The 20,116-nt window shown below is 45.7% G+C and overlaps 2 protein-coding genes across 3 annotated transcripts; one reads left to right on the forward strand and one right to left on the reverse strand.

Moving 5' to 3' along the window:
* Positions 1–1,860: 1,860 nt before the first annotated feature.
* Positions 1,861–11,972, reverse strand: LOC136492573 (ABC transporter B family member 19-like). The gene is made up of 9 exons (XM_066488542.1): positions 11,416–11,972; positions 11,215–11,269; positions 9,069–9,445; positions 5,516–5,775; positions 5,086–5,402; positions 4,768–4,991; positions 3,862–4,687; positions 3,540–3,781; positions 1,861–3,310 (listed from the first exon to the last, which is right to left on the reverse strand). Exons 1-9 carry the CDS (start codon positions 11,704–11,706, stop codon positions 2,102–2,104), a joined length of 3,801 nt encoding a protein of 1,266 aa, XP_066344639.1. The 5' UTR covers positions 11,707–11,972; the 3' UTR covers positions 1,861–2,101.
* A 3,446-nt stretch (positions 11,973–15,418) lies between these two features.
* On the forward strand, positions 15,419–19,075 carry LOC136493821 (protein ALP1-like). Of its 2 annotated transcripts, XM_066489958.1 has the most exons (4): positions 15,419–15,868; positions 16,289–16,798; positions 16,887–17,112; positions 17,203–17,819. In XM_066489958.1, exons 2-4 carry the CDS (start codon positions 16,289–16,291, stop codon positions 17,640–17,642), a joined length of 1,176 nt encoding a protein of 391 aa, XP_066346055.1. In that variant the 5' UTR covers positions 15,419–15,868; the 3' UTR covers positions 17,643–17,819. The 2 variants fall into 2 exon arrangements, with proteins under 2 accessions (XP_066346055.1, XP_066346056.1); XM_066489959.1 differs by lacking the exons at positions 16,289–16,798; positions 16,887–17,112; positions 17,203–17,819 and adding exons at positions 17,827–18,160; positions 18,265–19,075.
* The last annotated feature ends 1,041 nt before the right edge of the window (positions 19,076–20,116 follow it).

The following is a 20,116-nucleotide window of genomic DNA, read 5'->3' on the forward strand; positions in this document are numbered from 1 at the left end:
ATCGTGACTGCACAAGGGGGGAACTGGTACCGAGCGTACGGCTACGACGACTGCCGAGTGCAGCCGGGGGAAGAGCCCGACGTGCCAGCGACCATGCAAAGCCTAGTTTGGCTGGCACGCAAAGTGCAGGAGGGTCACCTCGGCTCCATTAATTCATTGCAGGCCTGGTCAGGTTGTGCTCTGCCATTATGAGAGTGGACGGTCTGATTAAGCTTATTATTAAGCTATGTACTGTTCGCATGAAGCACCATAGCCCAGGGCATTTCAGGTACTGTTACGATTTGATGAGAGCGTATAAAGACAGGAAGAAGGAGCTCCACCAGGACCCTACATTAGGCCTACACATGGTATTATGGGCCGGAGAAACATCACCATTTTTGTACACGATGGGCCGAACTCCCTGAAAGAAGGAAAAAAACATGGGCCTCTCAAAGAAATAATTGAAGACGAGCATCTCCACACTCCAGCAATGGCCCTACATCAGAACATCTGCTTAAGATTTGAGCGTCTCCCTTGTTTTTCCAATCCTTAAATAGTTAAATTTCTACTCCAACTTGAGCAATAGCTTTCCATTTAAAGCTCATGCTTTTTTTATGGCAAGTGATACCCTTCTGTCAGCTGAATGCATTTTTCTTTTCTTTTCTTTCTTCTTCCATCACTGTAGGAGGAGAGGCTCGGCGTGAGGCGCGCTCACAATAGGGAGGCGCTCTATGGAGAGGAGCCCGCGGTGGTGAGGTAGAGGCTATCGGGAGGTCGCGTGTGCGATGAAGCCAGTCGAGATGAGGGCGCCTATGAAGGAGCCATGTGGGCACCATGGATCCGGATAGAAATGGATGATGAGAGTTGGGAAATAGAAAAAGGAAGGGGCCCTAGAGGAGAGCCTCTAAGAGATACTCAGCTGGAGTTGAGTTTCTTTTTTCCTACCTGTACATCAGAAGTAAGAACAACTTTAAGAATCTATCTATAACCTTCATTATTAATAGTAATAGGGATTTTGATGAAAAAATGCCATCAAGCAGCTTCTTTAATTAGAACATCTCCAAGAGCCTTTCTAAACTCACAATCTAAATCATCATTTGAAGAGCTATTTGAATAAAAATTGCTCTCTATATCTTTTCACTCTCCAACTACATCTTACACGCACTATAAAGAACCAACACCGCTTTCCGTTTTTTTTTTTTTTGCTAGTGAGAAATCTAAAATAGAGGATCTCTGTTTTTAGAGATATAATTAAATAAACTGTTGGAGAGGTTTTTTTCACCAAAATCTCTATTTCTATAAATTAGGAAGGATATAAAGAGGCTTTTGGAGTTGTTTTTAGATCTTCAAATATTAACATGTTCTATTCTGGATTTTCTTGCTAGTCAAGGATAGAGAGCTAGATGTCTAGATTGGCTCTCTAGAGTGCGCATAAGACATAGAATAATTGTTGGAGTATGAAAAGATATAGAGCGCGACTCTTTATGTAAATAGCTCTCTAAAAGATTATTTAGAGAAGCGAGTTTAAGAAAAACTTTTGCAAATGCTCTAAGACGAGGGCGTCTGCTGCAGAAGCTCTTTGGATAGCGCTCTTAGGAGGATAGCCTGATCTTCTGCTGCGACCTGCAGTGCTGCCTACTCCATGGCCTGGCCTCCGTTTACGGCCTATGTGCAGTTGAGGAATTAACTGAAATTTCCATTGATTTCCCTATCTGTTCTTACGCTTGCTCGGGGCATTCGGATCGGTTCCTCTTCAAAATCACATTACCATTGATCTCACGATAAACTTATTACTGCCAAAGAATGAGAGGACAGATCAGGAGAGGTGGACGAAAAGAGTTGCATTGCATGATACAGAATGCGAGAACAGATGGAGAACGGTGAACGAAAAGAAGAGGAGTTGCATTGCATGGTACATTCCATTCTAGGGAGAAGATACAGATCACATGTTCCAAGTTTATGCATAAGAACACAACACGGTTTGGCCTGGTATCTACATCCGCACGACCACCGCCCAACCCAAGAAACCGAAAAAGAACCCGCCAACCCAGACCTCCAAAACGAAGATGTCATCATCCATGTAATTAACATATCATCAGAGGATGCACGGCGGCATCAGACCTCAGACGCGATGGTGCTGCAACTGCAGAAGCCGCGAGTAGGCGCCCTCCGGCCGGGCCAAGAGGTCGTTGTGGCTGCCGTGCTCCACGATCCGCCCGTCCTGCACGACAGCGATGCGGTCCACCCCTCGGATCGTGGACAGCCGGTGCGCCACCAGCACGGTGGTCCGCCCCTTCATCAGCCGCTCCAGCGCCTCCTGCAGCACGCATTCGGACTCCGCATCCAGCGCGCTCGTCGCCTCGTCCAGCAGAAGGATGGCCGGGTCCTTGAGCACCGCCCTGGCGATGGCCATCCGCTGCTTCTGCCCGCCTGACAGCTGCATCCCCCGCTCGCCCACCGCCGTCTTGTAGCCATCGGGCAGCTGGCTGACGAAGCCGTGCACGTTCGCCGTCTTCGCCGCCTCGATCGCCTCCTCCTCGGTCGCACCCTCCTTGCCGTACGCAATGTTTTCAAGGATGCTCGAAGCGAAGAGGACTGGCTCCTGCTGCACGAGGCCGATCTTGAGCCGCAAGGACTTCAAGTTCAGCGTTCGGATGTCCTTGCCATCAATGGCCACTTTCCCCCCGCACGGGTCGTAGAACCGCTCGATGAGAGCAATGACCGTGCTCTTCCCTGAACCGCTGGCTCCGACTAGTGCTTGGCTGCGCCCTGCTTGGATTTTCAGGTTGAAGTCCTTGAAGATTTGAATGTCTGGGCGTGCTGGATACGAAAAGTCTACATGCCGCAACTCAATGTCCCCTCGGATGGTGGTGACCCGCTCTGACTCTGGATCATCAGGTTCAATTCTTGTTGCTCTGTTGAGGATGGCAAAGACGGATCGGATGGATTCACCTCCACGGATGATCTCTGGGGCGAGGCTCACCGTCTCAGCTACGGAGTTGGCAGTCACCACAAGGACAACAAAAACCTTGATGACCTTGGAGAAGGTGGACCCATGTGACCGCACAAGATGAGAACCATACCAGAGGATGAGCGCTTCTGAGGAGTATAAGCAGAGCTGCGACAGGCCAAACAGAAGACCTGATGTCTGGCTGCGGCGGAGGATTTGCTGCTCTGGTACACGCAGTTCATGGCTGAAGAGTGACAAGATTTTGCTTTGAGCGTTGAAGGCCGCTACGGTGCGGATATTGCTCACTCCTTCACCTGCAACCATACTGCTCTTGGCATGTGCCTTTGCCGTGTCACCAGCAAAGCCCTTCATTGAAAGTTGCTGAAAGCACAAAAAGAAACAACATTCTTATTTCAGAGATAGTGAAGTTGTCATCAGTACATATTCTACACAGCCAGTATAAAACTACGAATTGTTCTGATTTCGACAAGCAACTAAACTGGCAAGACGTGTTGGCATTCATATTTTCTTAAAGATGGACTTGAACAGTAGGTTAAGTCTCAAGATGACAGAAAGACATCAATCACTTAAAAGTAGGCAAAGAAATTACCTGAGCAAAGTTGGCAAGCACAAGTAGAGGGAAAGTGGCCAGAATAAGTATTGCTACTCTCCATTCAATGATAAATCCAACAACGAAAGAAGTCATAAGGGAAGTCATGTTCTGCAGGATGACTGATATTCTCTCAGCTATAGCCGACTTCACATCAGCTGCATCAACAGCTAGACGTGCAGCCACAAGACTTGAATTGTTTTCTTCTTCGTCAAACCAACCAACTTCATTCCTAAGTATTGCTGCAGTGAATATCGTAGAGATTCACAACATATTCAAATGACACCACAAAAACTGATTTCAGAATGGAGAAAATACATACCAGACAACATCATCCGCCTAACCCGGGTTGTAAGATTTTCTCCCATGATGCTGAAGAAGTAATGCTGCACAAGATAAGCAATGACGGCATATATGCCAGTGCCAATATAGATGAACACATATAGCTTAGTTTTCTTCTCCATTTCATTGGGGTCCCTGTAGTAGAACACATCAAGCATTTCACCCATAACAATGGCAAAAGTTGGGCCAATAAATCCTGAGAGGACAGAACCAATGGCCCCCAACACTGCATAAGGCCATTCAGGTGCATTCAGTTTCAGAAGCTTGAAGAAGTATCCACGTGGTGGTGGGTATTTGCGGTCATTATCAGCATTAGAAATCATCTCAATGCGACCATCCGCTCCAGTACTGTACTGATAACTGAGGTTCCTTAGACTTCCAGACCTTAGGCTGAGAGATTTGGTGGAAAGTGAGCTTGTCAAGTGAATTGACCGTGACCTGCGGGTAGATGCACCTCCAAGATCCCTATTCCGTGCTGTTTCCTGAAAACGGACAAGGGCGGCATATGCTCCAGAGGTTCCTTTTGCTAGGAGTTCATCATGTGTCCCCGTCTCAACAACTTGGCCTTGTTGGATCACAGCGATCATGTTCACGTTTCTTATAGTGGACAGACGATGGGCAACAACTACAGTCGTCCTCCCAGCCATCAAACGGTCTAAAGCTTCCTGCACAATGCTTTCTGAGTCTGCATCTAATGCACTGGTAGCCTCATCGAGGAGCAGAATCTTTGGGTTCTTCAGCATAGCACGAGCTATTGCTATACGTTGTTTCTGACCACCAGAGAGCTGGATGCCTCGCTCACCTACCTGTGAATGAAAAAATGAAGAAATTAATATTTAATTGATTAGACCCAACTTACACGTATGTGGAAAAAATATAGACGCACCATTGTGTTGTAACCGTTTGTAAGAAGAGATATAAAACTATGGGCATTGGATGCAGTCGCTGCAGCCTCAACTTCTGCAATAGTTGCATCTGGCTTTCCATACAGTATATTCTCAAGGATTGTTGTTGCAAAAAGAGCAGGTTCTTGGTTTACCAGACCAATCTGATCTCTCAGCCACCTCAACTGGAGTGTCTTTATGTCGACATTGTCTAGCAAAACCTGGCCTGCAATGCAAATGAAGTTAGCCAATAGTTTAAAAGGAGTCCATAAATTCAAAGGAAGCAAATCAACAGCCTCTAAGATGATGTCTGATGCTACCTTCATTAGGATCATAGAACCTTTCTATCAAAGCCACAACTGTGCTCTTTCCAGACCCACTGCCTCCAACAACCGCAACCGTTTTACCAGCAGGGAAGAAAAGAGAGAAATCCCGAAAGATTATAACATCAGGCCTTGATGGATAACTGAAAGTAACTTCCTTGAATTCTATGTTTCCATGGACCTCTGCCAACCACTTTCCATCCTTATGATCATTGACTATGGAGGGTTTCTGGCGAATGACCTCCAACAGTTTGTAACCAGCAATCTTTCCTTTACTGAAGGCTCCGAGGTTTGAGAAAGCCTGGCCAAGACTCCTGTAGAAACAATTAAGCAGTTATTGCACACAAGACATGAGGGAAACAGCTCATGGACCGGGGGAAATAAGTGAAACAGAATTATAATAATATCAACATCTTTTTTCACTTACATGCCACCGACAATTGCAGAAAAGATCGCAGTAAAAGCCTTTCCACCATCAGTCTGCCCATTCCTGATGAAGACCCCGGCATACCAAAATACCAGTGCCCATGACATGCAAGCTATCCCATAAGTACATCCAATTCCAAGACCTTTGGCCATCCCAGCTTTGTAACCAAGCTTCAGTGTGTTCTGGATTGCTTCAGAATAGGAATTGAGTGCTTTGCTCTCTCCAACAAAAGAGTACACTGTTCTTACTTGTGCAATTGCCTGTTCCAGAATTATCTCAGTCACCAAATAAGTAGAATGGCAAGAAACTAATTCTTACAAGCTACAACATAGTGACTAATAGATTGTCAAAAAAAATGTGTACATAGTATGACAAACAAATTAAATTGTTTAGGCCATGTTTGGTTCCCTTCTAGTCATTGCCACAATTCTTTGCCAAAACATGCCTAAGGTGTGGCTGATAATTTGCTCACCACACATAAGGCAATGTTTGCCAAATATGTCTATGGACTATGGAGGGGTAAGAAAGATTGTGTCAAGTCACAACTGTTGCAATTAAATAATTCAAACAAACACTCCACCTATTGCTGGTAGAGGCATAGCATAGAGAAGTACTCCACACTACAAAAAAGGAAATTGACAGAATCCAAGACAAGCTGTAATTTCACATGAATAAATATATGTCATTTTGGCTTTAAAAAAACAATGTATGTCGGTTCCTTATGGAAAGGAACAAAGGCATTCAGCAATCAGCAGCCTTCTTATCAACAATTGCTCATGACCGAAACATGGTTAAAAATGGTTCACTCAATTCCCAGAATCCTCTCTAACACTACATATGTTTCACAGTGATCATATTTTACCCATAAAAGAATCAAAATATATTATCCTAACAAAGTTACATGATTAAATTTTATTCAGTACTGCGCCACAATTGACAGGCTATATAAGAAATATCACAATCGAAACTGTGCACAGAATTAATATGCATAATTTTTGTACAATCAACTGAAAATAACTAGGTCAATAGATTCTTCAAAAAACAACCTACGCCACAATTGACAGGCTATATAAGAAATATCACAATCGAAACTGTGCACAGAATTAATATGCATCATTTTTGTACAATCAACTTAAAATAATTAGGTCAATAATTCTTCAAAAAACAACCTAACTGTCCTTTTGTTAGGGGAAAAAGTCTACGTAACCCCCCTGACGTTTAGCCTGTGGACTACTTAACCCCCTGAAGTACAAAACCATGTATCTAGCACCCTAAAATTTGCCAAACCATTCAAAAAAAACCCTGCCACTGGTTTTGCTATCCGGTTTTCTCAGTTGGCATTCCATCGTGGCAAAGGATGACATGTTGGCAGTGGACCCTTTGTATCTTGAGGGACAGCAAATTCACATGAGCGGACAGCACATGTTCTGGAGGGAAATATCCTTCCGTTCCCGCCAAAACACCTCCACAAGGAGACACCACTGACTCGGCTGCATCTGCTTTCGCTCCCAACCACCATCGCACACAGCTGCTTTGGCGGCTCCACCCGTTTGACCTTGAGACTTGAGAGGACTGGCGACGCTAGCAGATGCACTACACCACCGGCCACCTCTAGCTTGAGAGCCAAGAACGCCACCAGCCTCCTCGCTGCTCCAATCTCATTCTCTCCGGTGTCATGGATCCAGTTGCAGTTGCAGGCATGACGACGGGGTATCGGGAACCAGTGCAAGTATGCGCTCGCGCGGCCGGCAAGATCATCCTCGCCAGCAAGCACGCCGTCGTCCACGGCTCTGCTGCAGTCACGTCGCCGCCGCCATCGACCTCTACACCAACTCCTCGCCCCTCCCTCTGCTCCCGCCCACCCACACACACACACCCTGGCTTCTTTTCATTCGTCGTCGCTGGCTCGCTGCTGCTGTTGGCACCCTTCTCACACAGTCCTTCCTACGAGCAGCCGAGCGGGACTGCGGGAGACGGTGGCGGTGCTGACTCCGGCGCGGTGGAGCTGGATCTCGTGGTCATGCTCGCGCCTCCGCAGGGTGCAGGGGGAGGAGAGCGCCAACTCTCGTCAGCCCGGCCTCTTCTTCCTGCGTAGACTCTCGTATGTCTGGCTGTCTGCTCGTCATCGTCAGCTCGATCGTGTGCTTTAACTTATATAAGGCCCGTGTTGAAAGACGTGATAATTATCTCCTGTGGGCTGTGGCTTCGATAGGATAGGTTGTGGAGTTGTATAAATATCAGCTAACAAACTCTTGATTTGCATGGTCGTGATAGTTAGTTGTGTTGATGTAGTCATACGTGAAGATAGCTTGTTGTAACAAACTCACGAGTCACGACCAGCTCTCTCGGCTTGTTAGCTTCTGTACTCACATCTATTTGTGTGGCCAATCGAGGGGCTCTTCCTCGATATAATTAACACGTACCCGTCGGACTCTAGTAAGAGAGCCGGCATTCCAAGAGGCCTCTGATCAATTCACAGTTCCGGTCATGCATGCACGCGCCGCAGTGCCACCAGACTTCTTCCAACTGCGTCGCCACCATTCTCGTCCACGCGCTAGGTAGTAGCTGCCTAGCTGCTTCGTCTCTGCTTGCTCGTGCTGCGTTGCCAACGAACCAAGCGACGCCGGGCAGTGCACGGCAGCGGCGACACATCGATGGAGAAGCAGCAGCACATCCACGGAGAAGCAGCACCAGAGATCGACCAGGCACTGCGCGGCAGCAGCGACGTCGCCCTGGCTGCGCGCCAAGTATGAGGCAGCTCATCATCCGCCGAGCCTATGTGTTGTACTTGTACCCGACTACCCGTACGTACTCCACGCACACGCTCTACTCTTCGGCATGTTCCTTTGCCACGGTGGAATGCCAAGTGAGCAGCCAAGTGAGCAAAACCGGGTAGCAAAACCAGGGCAGGGTTTTTTTTTAATGGTTTGGCAAATTTTAGGGTGTTGGATATATGGTTTTATTCTTCAGGGGGTAAAGTAGTCCACAGGCCAAACGTGAGGAGCTTATATTTCCTTTTGTTAGGCATAGGCTACCAAACCTAGTCACTTAGATTAAATTAAACAGGCTTTAGTTATTTTTACTACTTTCATTGCGCAATCAGCTTTGTGCAAATAGGCCCTCTTGAAATAAATCCACAAGTAGAAAATGGGGCGACAGCGCCACCATACCAAAAGTTGAGCCAAACAAGTCCTGTGAAAAGCAGAAACCCACAAGGCACTTGCCCCACCAAGTTTGTGGAATGGCTCATAGGATTCCCAAAGCATAAAAAGTTGAAAAAGAACAAATGGCATGTTGGTCAGTCGTCCTATACAGCATAAAAAACAAGATTTTTGGCTCCTAATCAGCAGACAGCACCAGGAAATACTACCAACCCACCAGCCCAATTCTATCCCAAGTCCAAGCGTCCACTAAGAAATGCACAGATTTATCGAACACGAATCCTAATCCTAAGCCAAGAGAAATATATATAATAATGGCACAAATCAGCAGTATACCCGTAGCAGCCAAGTTCCCCACGGGAAACACGGCAGGAGGCAAGAGTCGCTGTTACCTGCTCCGCGACGACGCCAGCATTGGCATAGGACTCCCGGCTTTTGGAAGTGAGCCCGGTGAGCGTGTACGCGTACAGGCCGCCAGCGAAAGCGATGGCCGGGATGACGGCCACACTGAGTAGCGCAAGCCGCCACGCCGAGACGAATCCGACGACGAGCCCGGCCAGGAAGGTGGCGATGTAGTGCATGAAGTTGCCGACCTTCTCGCCGATGGCATCCTGCACGAGCAGCGTGTCGGTGGAGACGCCGAAGACGATGTCGCCCGTGCGCGCGTCCGTGTCGAAGAACCCCACGTCCTGCCGCAGCACGGCGTCCAGGTACGCCTTCCGGAGCGCGATCACCTGCCGCTCCCCGGTGTACATCCAGCACGCGATCTCTGGAAAAGGAAAGAAAATGCAGCTTCAGTCGGTGTGCAAGAAACGATAGTGCGGAAGCCTGCAAACGCCATTGTAGACTGAAGCAGCAGGCCACGCCGCCGGCAGCCGGCCGGCATGGTGGACGCCGGCGAGCCCGCTTTCCGGATTCGTCGACACGAAAACGAGACAAACATGATGTACGGAGTAATTGTTAACTTTTCCCCGTTTGGAGTGAAGGTGACGGGATTTTATTTTATTTTGGTTGCCTCTCATCTGGGGAGCGGTAGTATCTGTTCGTACACACGCACCTTACACACACCATCCATGTATAAATAAACCTACAACCACACGCACCTTACACACACCATCCATGTACAAACAAACCTACAACTACCCTCAGATCTGAAGATCGCGTCTTTTTTGAGATCACCGATATCCACTGATTCCGTAGACGACGGGCACATCACGATTTCATTGTGGCATCACGCGAGAGAGGTAGACACCTGGAAATTATTTTGCTTGCACGAGCAAGCGGTGCAGAACCGGGGTTCGAACCCCGGCCGGCTCCCACCACCGGAGCTCTGCCGCTGCGCTACACGCGCGTCCGCGAAAGTGACGGGACTTGTGTAACTGAGTGGGGTGGTCTTCCAGATGCCCCACCGGCCATGACTAGGGTCTTGTTTAATGTGGTGTTTGGTTGCCCTCTAAATTTTAGTCGTTGTTCTATCGAATATTTGGATATATACATGGAGTATTAAATATAGACTAATTACGAAACTAATTACATAGTTTACGATTAATTTGCGAGACGAATCTTTTAAATCTAATTAGTCCATGATTTGACAATGTGTTGTTACAGTAAACATGTGCTAATGACGGATTAATTAGGCTTAGAAAATTCGTGTCTTGGAGTACCGACGGATTATGTAATTTATTTTTTTTATTAGTATCCAAACACCACATACAATATTCTCCCGACACACCTCCTAAATTTTAGTCCTCCTAAATTTTAGTCAGAGGATCTAAACACCATGTAAATCTAGCTACTACCTCCGTTTTCTTTTACTTGTCACCGAATTTTTACTGTACCAATTTTGACCATATGTTTTTTCCTACAAAAGATTTTTAGATACATCAAGTTTTCACATATATGATCTTTTATTGAACATACTTCATTAGTGTTATATACATTGAAGTATCTAAGATTTTTTTAGAAGAAAAAATAGATAGTCAAATTTGCTACAGTAAAAAGTTGCTGACAGGTGACATCGGAGATGTTTGATATTAATAAAAAATACAAATTACATAATCCAAGATAAATATATTAAGAATAATTAATCAGTCATTAACATATGTGTTACTGTCTCATCACGTTGTCAAATCATAAATTAATTAGACTTAAAAGATTCATCCAGTAAATTAGTCACAAACTATATAATTAGTTATTTTTTTAGTCTATATTTTATATTTAATATTTCGTGTGTCAAACGTTGAGACTTTTGAAGGAACTAACAAAGGCCTAGATCCTATTTCTCGAATAGGCCCCTGTACTCCATTACTATGCTTGACAAGAACCATGGTGCGTCGGAGAATACAGGCAGCCTGTTCGTTTATTTTATTGGTTTCAGACAGCTTATATAATATTTTTCTCCCACGATCTAGATTTAACCAGCCGAGCTTATCGAGCTTATCGGCCCACAAAGCGAGCAGGCTGAGGATGTGATGTGGCCGGGGAATCGTACGGAACTCGAGGGGGACGGGGAATGGCGGATGGATAGGGGGAGGTCACCTGCGTAGGAGGAGACGCAGACCACCAGCCCCAGGTAGACGAAGTAGAGCGCATACTGCAAGAGAAGAGCAGAGGAAATAAATCATGACATAAACACAGGTGAGAGTTGAGACGAGAAGCGGTGATCTTGGCGAAAGAAACCATATCCGAGATAGGCAACAAAGTACAAACGGGTGAGCAAAGAATGAAGAACTGACGGACCTTGGCGACCTCATCGGTCATGGTGCGGAGGTCGGTCTGGTTCTTGCCAAACCCGTTGATGAGGTCCCCGAAGAGCAGGAAGAAGAACGGCATGGCGGCGCCGTGCGCCAGCGCGCCCAGGCTGCCCCCGGCCATGAGCATCAGGTCCCACTTGTCGGCGAACGAGAAGAGCTCGTGGAACGCCACGGCCTGGTCCCCCCTCTTCTTCCCCTCCCCCGCCGCATCGCCGCCTCCTCCTCCTCCGTTCGCCACCTTGTCCGCCTTCCCGTCCGCCGCCGCCGAGTCCGCCATCGCAATGCGCTCCCCCGCCTGACCCGGACCTCCGGTAGCGCGGCTCGCACTCTCAGGCCGCAGTCACGGCGCCCTGCGGCATTTGTGAAGGTGTCGCCGCTTTTGCCTGCAAAGGGAGAGGCGGAAATCCGGAAGCCGGAAGCGCCTGCTTGGGATAGCCTCGGTAACCGTGACGTGCAGGCGAGGTCTGTGGGGGTGGTGCTGGTGGGGGTGAGCTTTTGTGTTCCGCGCTGCGGTGGTCAGGTCAGAAGCTAGCGCGGCGTCGGGGCGAGTGATAAAGAAGAGGGCAGTGCAGTGTGGGCGCGGGGTCAGGGAGAGCCACCGCCCACTTCCGCTCACTGGCGGTGAGCTTTACCGCTCGCTCTGCCATTTCTTCACCAGGATTGCAATTTGCAAATTATTGAGGTTAGTTTTGTAAAAAAAAATATTTACCACAGATTTGATGAGTCAAAAAAAAGCTATAAGTTGGACAAAAATATTTGCTAAAAATTTGGCAAACAAAAAATGTGTTTTTATATAATGAAACAGAGAAAACATATTATATAATCTAATAGTCTACTTTTGGGCCTATTTATTTTTAGTTTTGGATTGTTGATCGTAGTTTTTTCATAATTGAAACTGAAACCAACTAACATACTACCTTTAATATTAAGTAGGGGGCAACCCTCCTGTTTACCTCAAAAAACATACTCCCTCCATCACTAAATAACTATTGTTTTTTTGTTTCCGACTCCGTGTCGTAAGTTTGACTAGATTTGTAAAAAATACGTGCAAAATTTGTATCTCCAAATAAATTTATTATGAAAATAGATTTAACGATCTATCTAATGATATTAATTATGTACCATAAATTTTAATTTTTTATATAAAATTAGTTAAAATTATTTCTCAGAAAGCAATAATGACAGTTACTTAGGGACTGAGTGAGTACCGCCTTTAATAACCTAGGCACTAGACTGTAACAAGTCAACAACCCAGCTTGTAGCACGTTGTATGAAAAATAGTGTAAATGACCAAATTCCCTATTAGGCAGCTTGTTGAGAAAACATTGCATTACCCTTGTAAAGGGTACTTTTGGAGAAGTATGAAGATGCCCTTGTAGAGGATAGTCTCGTGCACTCCATATATGGCGATTAAATTCTTTTGTATGAACAACGACTTCAATTCGCTATGAATGATATATATTTTAATTTGCTAATGTATTTTAAACCAAGATGTCAAGTGATGCAAAAAGTCATGAAGACTTGTTGAAAATGGAGCGTGTTGTCAAGTAAGGTGAGCTGGGATGTTCCAAAAAGAATTGTTGGTACATACTCACCATAAAACATTGATAGTGATAACATTTTGCAAAAGTTATATATGTTACTCCATTCATGACCTTTGTCGTTGACACCTGAGTTTTTTCTTCACCTCTCCACTCAGTGTTCGAGCAAGAGTTAGGACCGACGTTGTATGGATTATTAGGTTCAAGCTTTGATAAGCCTCCTTGTAACCCCCGAATGTAGAGAGATGGACAAAGAGGAAAATAACTTATTGGTGGAAGTAGTTTGTGGGCGCTTCATGTTTTTGGGGCTATTAGACTGTCTCCAACCTGCCAGACCTAAAAACGAGACGCATATCATGATTTGAGTAGCGCACAACGAAGGGTCGCGGACGCAAAAAATCTCGTTTTCCAACAGCCGACGCAAACGAAGCTCCCGTCGCCTCCCCATCCTCTCTCCCTCTCCCTTTCTCTCCCGAGGAGGCAGCGCGGCGGCGGGTCCCGAACGCGGCGGCCTCCCTGCGCTACGCGTGGACGTGGGCCTCGGCGGCGGGCGAGCCCGGCTCGGCATGGCGAGCCCAGCTTGGCATGGCGAGCCGCCTCTCTCTCTTCCCCCTCTCCGCTGGCCGTCCTCCGGCAAGGTGGCGCACCACGGCGGCGGTGGCGCAGCGCGGACTTTCCCCCTCTCCCTCTCTCCTGCTGTGGCCGCTCATGGTGCTCAGCGGCGGCGAAGGTGGACCCCGTGGAGCCTCCTTAGCGCCGGGCGGGCAGGAAGGGGCTGGGCGCCGTGTGGCCTCAGATCCGGCCGAGCCCGGGCGTAGGGTGGCCGTGGCGGCATAAAGCAGAGCCCGACGGCGCTCGACGCGGGCGGCGGCGGCGGCCATGCCGCGCACACGCGCGCGCCCTCGCGCGGGTGAGTCGCGGGGTCAGGCCTGGGAGGGGAGAGGGAGGGGGGGGGACGAGGAGGGCGCCGACGCCTGGGCTTTCTCCGACGCGACGGCGAGTGGGCCACCTCGGTGGTGCGGAGGCGTGCGCGGGCGGGCCACAGATTTGCGTAGCCATGAGAGAGGAGATGCTTTTTTGCGTGTTGTTTGGGCTGGTACCCAAAATGGGTCATGCGTTTGGGTTAGCCGTTGGAGAGGGTTTTTGATACCTAAAGCACTGTGCGCGACGTATTTTTGGGTTTGCGTCTCGCCGTTGGAGACAGTCTTACCGAGGACGATGGAGGGGTTAGGTATGGTCTGGACAAAGGCGTCAAGGTGAGACTGGTCAACATAAAGGAATGTAGTAGTAACCCATACTGGTGCCCTAGTGGATATAGATGCAAGCGTGATTATCTGTAACTCCGTAAATAGACTTAATTTTAGAGGTGTTAACCACATAACCCTTAAAAATTAGGCCTATTCATGGGCTCATAGTCAAAACGGTTTGCATCCCTAGTGGTGGGAACTGGTGGTAGAGATGTGCAAAGGAGGTTGGGCAAGGGTAATGGATGTAGCAGTGCTTGGCATCAAGTAGGAATGACAGGGGATCAAAGTGAGAGTGAGTCAGTTCTTATAGTCTCTATCTCATCTAATGAGACTCTAAGATAGACAAGGAGTGTGTTTTTTTAAGAAGACTTTCTTAGTACTCCCTGAGTCCTATAAAGAATACAATTCTAGTTGACATATATTGTCCTGCAACTCTACTTTGTAAGTAGATGTGATATTCTAAAAATATGTACAATATAGATATATACAGATGTGTGATATAATAAAGTATAGAGTTTACTGGTGCAATCAGTTGCTTCTGTGTAATGAACACCAATGGAGAATAATATTGCAAAAGTATATACGTTTTTTTTTGTTGTGTGCTATGTTTATTGTTTCGATTTGTCAGAATTGCAACCGGCTACAAACTCACATACTTTTCTTTTTTTTATTTGTCGTTAGATTTTACTGCAGCAGTGAGTCTTCTCGATAAAAGGTTCTTAGACACTTCTTCAACTTTTCATATCATATGATTTTTCATTGAATATATGTAGGAGTACGAACATCATCAGCTCGTGAGAAGAAACGGACGGTCAAAGTTGCTATAATAAACATGTTATTGACAAGTTGTATTATTACGGTAGAAATTAGGGATGTTTCTAGGAGGTGTAATATATGGATGTTGCATGGGGTGTTCAGATACTAATAAAAAAATAAATTACAGAATCTGTTAGTAATATGTTTGAACGAATTTATTAAGCATAATTAATTCGTGATTAGCACATGTTTACCGTAGAACCATGTTGTCAAATCATGGACTAATTAGACTAAAAAAATTATTTTGCAAAACAGTTTTAATCTATATATTTAGTTTCGTAATTAATATATATTTAATACTATATATATATATATGTTTAAATATTTGATGAGATAGGTATTAAAGCTTAGGAGGTGGACCAAACAACCTTAGCCGTCTGTTTGGTTGGAGTGCTGGAGCCAACCCGAATGGGTTCGACCCATTTTCTGGTTGTTTGGATGGAGGTTTGGGATGGGTTGGGTTCGACCCCAGGAGAATATTCCTCCAATATGCGGGTTCGATTGCTCCGTCGAAATCTGGCGGACGGAGCCGCTCCGCTCGGGTTGAGAACCCCAAACCTTATCCCTTCACCTCCCCTCCACTCGACCGCTCCATCAGACCACCGCCGCCCAGCGCCGAGCCCCGCATCTCCGCCAGGGTTGCGCAGCGCCGGCCTCGCCCAGCGCCGGCCCCGCCTGGTCCGCCGCGCCGACCCTACCTGGTCCGCCGCGCCCGAGGAGCCGCCCCGCCGCGCCCGAGGTGCCGCCCCGCCCGCCTCCAGGTCCGCCCGAGGAGCCGCCCGCCCGCCGGCCTCTGCCCTGGACCGGCGCCGCCCTCTGCCCCGGATCCCTGCAGGTGAGTACTAGTTTAGTCTTGTTCTGTTGTTACTTTTTCATAGCGATTTCATAGCGATTTCATTGATGCGATTGATGAAATGCCGAGAGGTTTCAGGGCGCTGCCCTGAAACCCGCGAGGGGGCGTCCCCCCCTCGACCCCCCGCCCGCTGACCGGCCAGCGGGGCCGCCGTTTGCGTACAACGCCTAGATGGTTAGGAGCACCCTTTTCCTATGAATAGAAACAAACTATGGATGGTCTTTCAGTAGTATATTGTGCTCAGACTTAAATTGTAAGTAACTTTGAATCAAACTACATGAATTTTAAGACCATGTTACCTCTTATATGGAATTGGATGGGGTCTGCTTCTGAATATTTGCTTTTTACCTACCTGATCTATATTGATTGTGCTGCTGTGCTTGATTGTGCTGCTGTATGTAGATGAATAACAGGCTCAAGGCATTTGTTTTTGCTGCTGCTGCACATTGGTTGTTGTGTGTCATGGCAATTGTTGTTCGCTCTAGGAAAAGAAAACGAGTTGCAAGAAGGGAAGGGATTACTTATGCACCAATATATGAAAGGGATAGGAAGAGAATGGAATACCTCAATGACAAAATCTGGAAGGATGACACAACTTGTGTAAACATGCTGAGAATGAACAAAGCACGTTTCTTTAGATTTTGTAAGTTGTTTAGAGATCGTGGTTTACTTGAAGATACCGTTCATATGTGTGTTGAGGAGCAAGTGGCAATGTTTTTGCATACTGTGGGGCACAATGTTAGGAATAGAGTAATTGCAACCAATTTTGGTAGATCCGGAGAAACGGTCAGTCGTTATTTTAACAAAGTACTTCATGCTATTGGTGAGCTACGAGATGATTATATTAGGCCCCCTTCATTGGACACTCCAGCTAAAATTGAAGGAGACCCAAGGTGGTATCCATACTTTAAGGTGTGAAGCTCAACCTTATGTCATATTCTAAGTTTATTTTTTGCCAAACCTAATTGACCTAATCTTGACTTCTTTGAACATCACGTAGGATTGTATAGGAGCACTTGATGGTACACATATAAGAGCCACTATTCCAAAGGAAATGCAGCATGCTTTTCGTGGTAGATACAAGCATTGTACTCAAAATGTACTGGCAGCCGTAGATTTTGACCAAAAGTTCACCTATGTGTTGGCCGGATGGGAGGGGACAGCACATGACGCACTAGTTTTACGTGATGCTTTAACACGTGAGGGTGGCCTTCGTGTGCCACAAGGTAATACAAGAACCTATGTCTTGTCCATAAATTTGTTCATCAAAATTAATAGATCATTGAGATGTAACCTAACTATGCATCATATGTTAGGTAAATATTACCTAGTTGATGCTGGATATGGAGCCAAACCAGGATTTTTACCCCCTTTTCGGGGTGTACGATACCACTTGAATGAATGGGGGAGGAATCCGGTGCAAAATGAGAAGGAATTGTTCAACCGTAGGCACTGCTCATTGAGAATCATAGTAGAGCAAGCATTTGGAGCACTAAAAAGGAGATTCAAAGTACTTGATGATGCCTCTCCTTTTTTTCCTTATGAAACTCAAGTTGATATTGTTGTTGCTTGCTGCATCATTCATAATTGGGTGATTGAAGATGGGAGTGATGAATTCAATATACCAAGTGACAACGATGAGGACACCCAGCACACCACATATGCTGGGACAGCAAGTGAGAATGCCATTATGCTAGCTTTTAGGGAAGGCCTGGCTGCCCAAATGTGGGCAGATCGTCAAAGCCATGGAAACTAGTATCAGTCAATGTAATTTGTGTTGTATTTTTTTCTTGGACAATATAATAATTGTATTTGAGGGCTGAAATTGTATTTGAGGACATATTTCTACAGATATTTGATTGCCACGTTGTTTGCTACTTTGTTTGCTACTTTGTTGGCATTATTATTTGAGGACATATATTGCATTGTTTATTTTGTAGGGGAATGGAAGCAGAGGGTAGTGCAGGGACTGGTGGACATGCTACTTGGACTTCAACTTGGTCAGCCTGCATGCTCGAATACCTTGCCAATTTAGTGGTTAATGGCACCAAGACTTCATCCACCTTCAAGATGGTTCACTACAATGGGTGTGCAAAGGCTCTTCAAGAGAAATTTGGCATTGTGCGCAGTGGTGAGCAGGTTAAGAATCACCTTAAGACATGGCAAAAGAAGTTTCGTAAAATATGTGACCTTCGTGGTTTGAGTGCTGCTGGTTGGGATGAAGATACCTTCACTATAACTCTTGATGATGAGCACTACAACAATCATATTAAGGTATTTGCTGAATTATTAGTTCTCACATATAATAATCTAATAATAGTTGCTGAATTATTAGTTGTCACATAATAGTAGTTGCTAAAAATGTACATATATTGCAGGATCACAAGTCTGATGCTGATTTTCTAAACAAGCCTATTCAACACTTTGAGGAGATGCACACAATATTTGGAAGTACCATGGCTACAGGCAAGTTTGCAAAGGACTCGGGTGTGCCTCTAGGTACACAGGAAGACAGTACAGATGACTGGGACAATGAGGTACAGAGGATGGAGGTACAGAGTGATAGGAATGCAAATGAAGACAACAATGCGGCAACTTCATCGGCTACCAAGGCCACCAATCCTAAGAAGAGGGACAAGGGCAAGAAGAGGGCCATGACTGACCAAGATCCATTGGTTGCTGCAATTAAATGGGGAAGTACCAAGTTAGCCAAGGCGATAAAGGAAGCGGGGAAACCTGACAATGATGTGCCGGATGATTTGTATGACAACTTGATGGCTATGAGTGGTAGTTTCAATTCGACTCACTTATCCTTCTACCATTCCTACTTGGTCCAACATCCTCACATAGCTAGAGCTTTCAACTCCTTGCCTTTTGAACATAAATTCAATTGGGTTGCAAAGCACATTGCTGACAACTACCCTGGGCAGTAAGGGTAAGTTGTAGTCATGGGATGGTTCTTTTGTTAGTACCATATAGAACTTTATATTTGTGGTCTAAGTAAGCTTGTGTCTTGCTATGTGGAAGCCTTGAACTTGCTATATATTGTGTAAGGCTTGAACTTGATGCATCGTGCAAGCATCAGACTTGATATTAGTGTGTAATGTGCCTATGGATATGGCCTAAGACTTTTATTTGTAATATGGCCAAGACTTTTATATGTGCCTGTTATATTATTTGAGTTTTTTACCTGTGTGCCATTATAAAATATTGAAATGACCTGTGTACCATTGAAATTTGAAAAAGTTCTCCAATACCCTCTTTGAAATTTCTTTTGCTCTTAGAGGAGAAAGTACTCTGTAACTCTTAGAGGAGAAAGTACTCTGAAAGTTGGCCCTAGTAAAAAAACTAGTAGTATTAGAGGAGAAAGTACTCTGTACTCTACATGTAACTCTTATATGACTAGGAAAAACTACACATGATGGGGAAAGTTGGTCCTAGTAAAAAAACTAGTAGTATTAGAGGAGAAAGTACTCTGTACTCTACATGTAACTCTTATATGACTAGGAAAAACTACACATGATGGGTTATGGTGGCCTGGTGGGACATGTCTGAGTGGGTGCGAGTTGGTTGTTGCTATCTTTTCATAGGTTTGGGCTTGACCAACTCCTATGAGGTCTCTTAAAAGTAAATAAACTAGTGGGATAAGATGGATAAGTACTCTGAAAGTTGGCCCTAGTAAAAAAAACTAGTAGTATTAGAGGAGAAAGTACTCTGTACTCTACATGTAACTCTTAGATGACTAGGAAAAACTACACATGATGGGTTATGGTGGCCTGGTGGGACATGTCTGAGTGGGTGCGAGTTGGTTGTTGCTATCTTTTCATAGGTTTGGGCTTGACCAACTCCTATGAGGTCTCTTAAAAGTAAATAAACTAGTGGGATAAGATGGATAAGTACTCTGAAAGTTGGCCCTAGTAAAAAAAACTAGTAGTATTAGAGGAGAAAGTACTCTGTACTCTACATGTAACTCTTATATGACTAGGAAAAACTACACATGATGGGTTATGGTGGCCTGGTGGGACATGTCTGAGTGGGTGCGAGTTGGTTGTTGCTATCTTTTCATAGGTTTGGGCTTGACCAACTCCTATGAGGTCTCTTAAAAGTAAATAAACTAGTGGGATAAGATGGATAAGTACTCTGAAAGTTGGCCCTAGTAAAAAAAACTAGTAGTATTAGAGGAGAAAGTACTCTGTACTCTACATGTAACTCTTAGATGACTAGGAAAAA

This window comes from Miscanthus floridulus, chromosome 11 (assembly GCF_019320115.1).
Source record: "Miscanthus floridulus cultivar M001 chromosome 11, ASM1932011v1, whole genome shotgun sequence".
Classification (NCBI taxonomy): domain Eukaryota; kingdom Viridiplantae; phylum Streptophyta; class Magnoliopsida; order Poales; family Poaceae; genus Miscanthus; species Miscanthus floridulus.

Coding starts and splice junctions, on each gene's coding strand:
- LOC136492573 (XM_066488542.1), bottom strand. CDS start 11,706: ATGGCGGACTCGGCGGCGGCGGACGGGAAGGCGGACAAGGTGGCGAAC. Junction 11,270..11,415: donor TGACCGATGAGGTCGCCAAG/GTCCGTCAGTTC, acceptor CTTCTCTTGCAG/TATGCGCTCTACTTCGTCTA. Junction 3,782..3,861: donor TAGGCGGATGATGTTGTCTG/GTATGTATTTTC, acceptor TATTCACTGCAG/CAATACTTAGGAATGAAGTT.
- LOC136493821 (XM_066489958.1), top strand. CDS start 16,289: ATGAATAACAGGCTCAAGGCATTTGTTTTTGCTGCTGCTGCACATTGG. Junction 16,799..16,886: donor GGTGGTATCCATACTTTAAG/GTGTGAAGCTCA, acceptor AACATCACGTAG/GATTGTATAGGAGCACTTGA. Junction 17,113..17,202: donor TGGCCTTCGTGTGCCACAAG/GTAATACAAGAA, acceptor ATCATATGTTAG/GTAAATATTACCTAGTTGAT.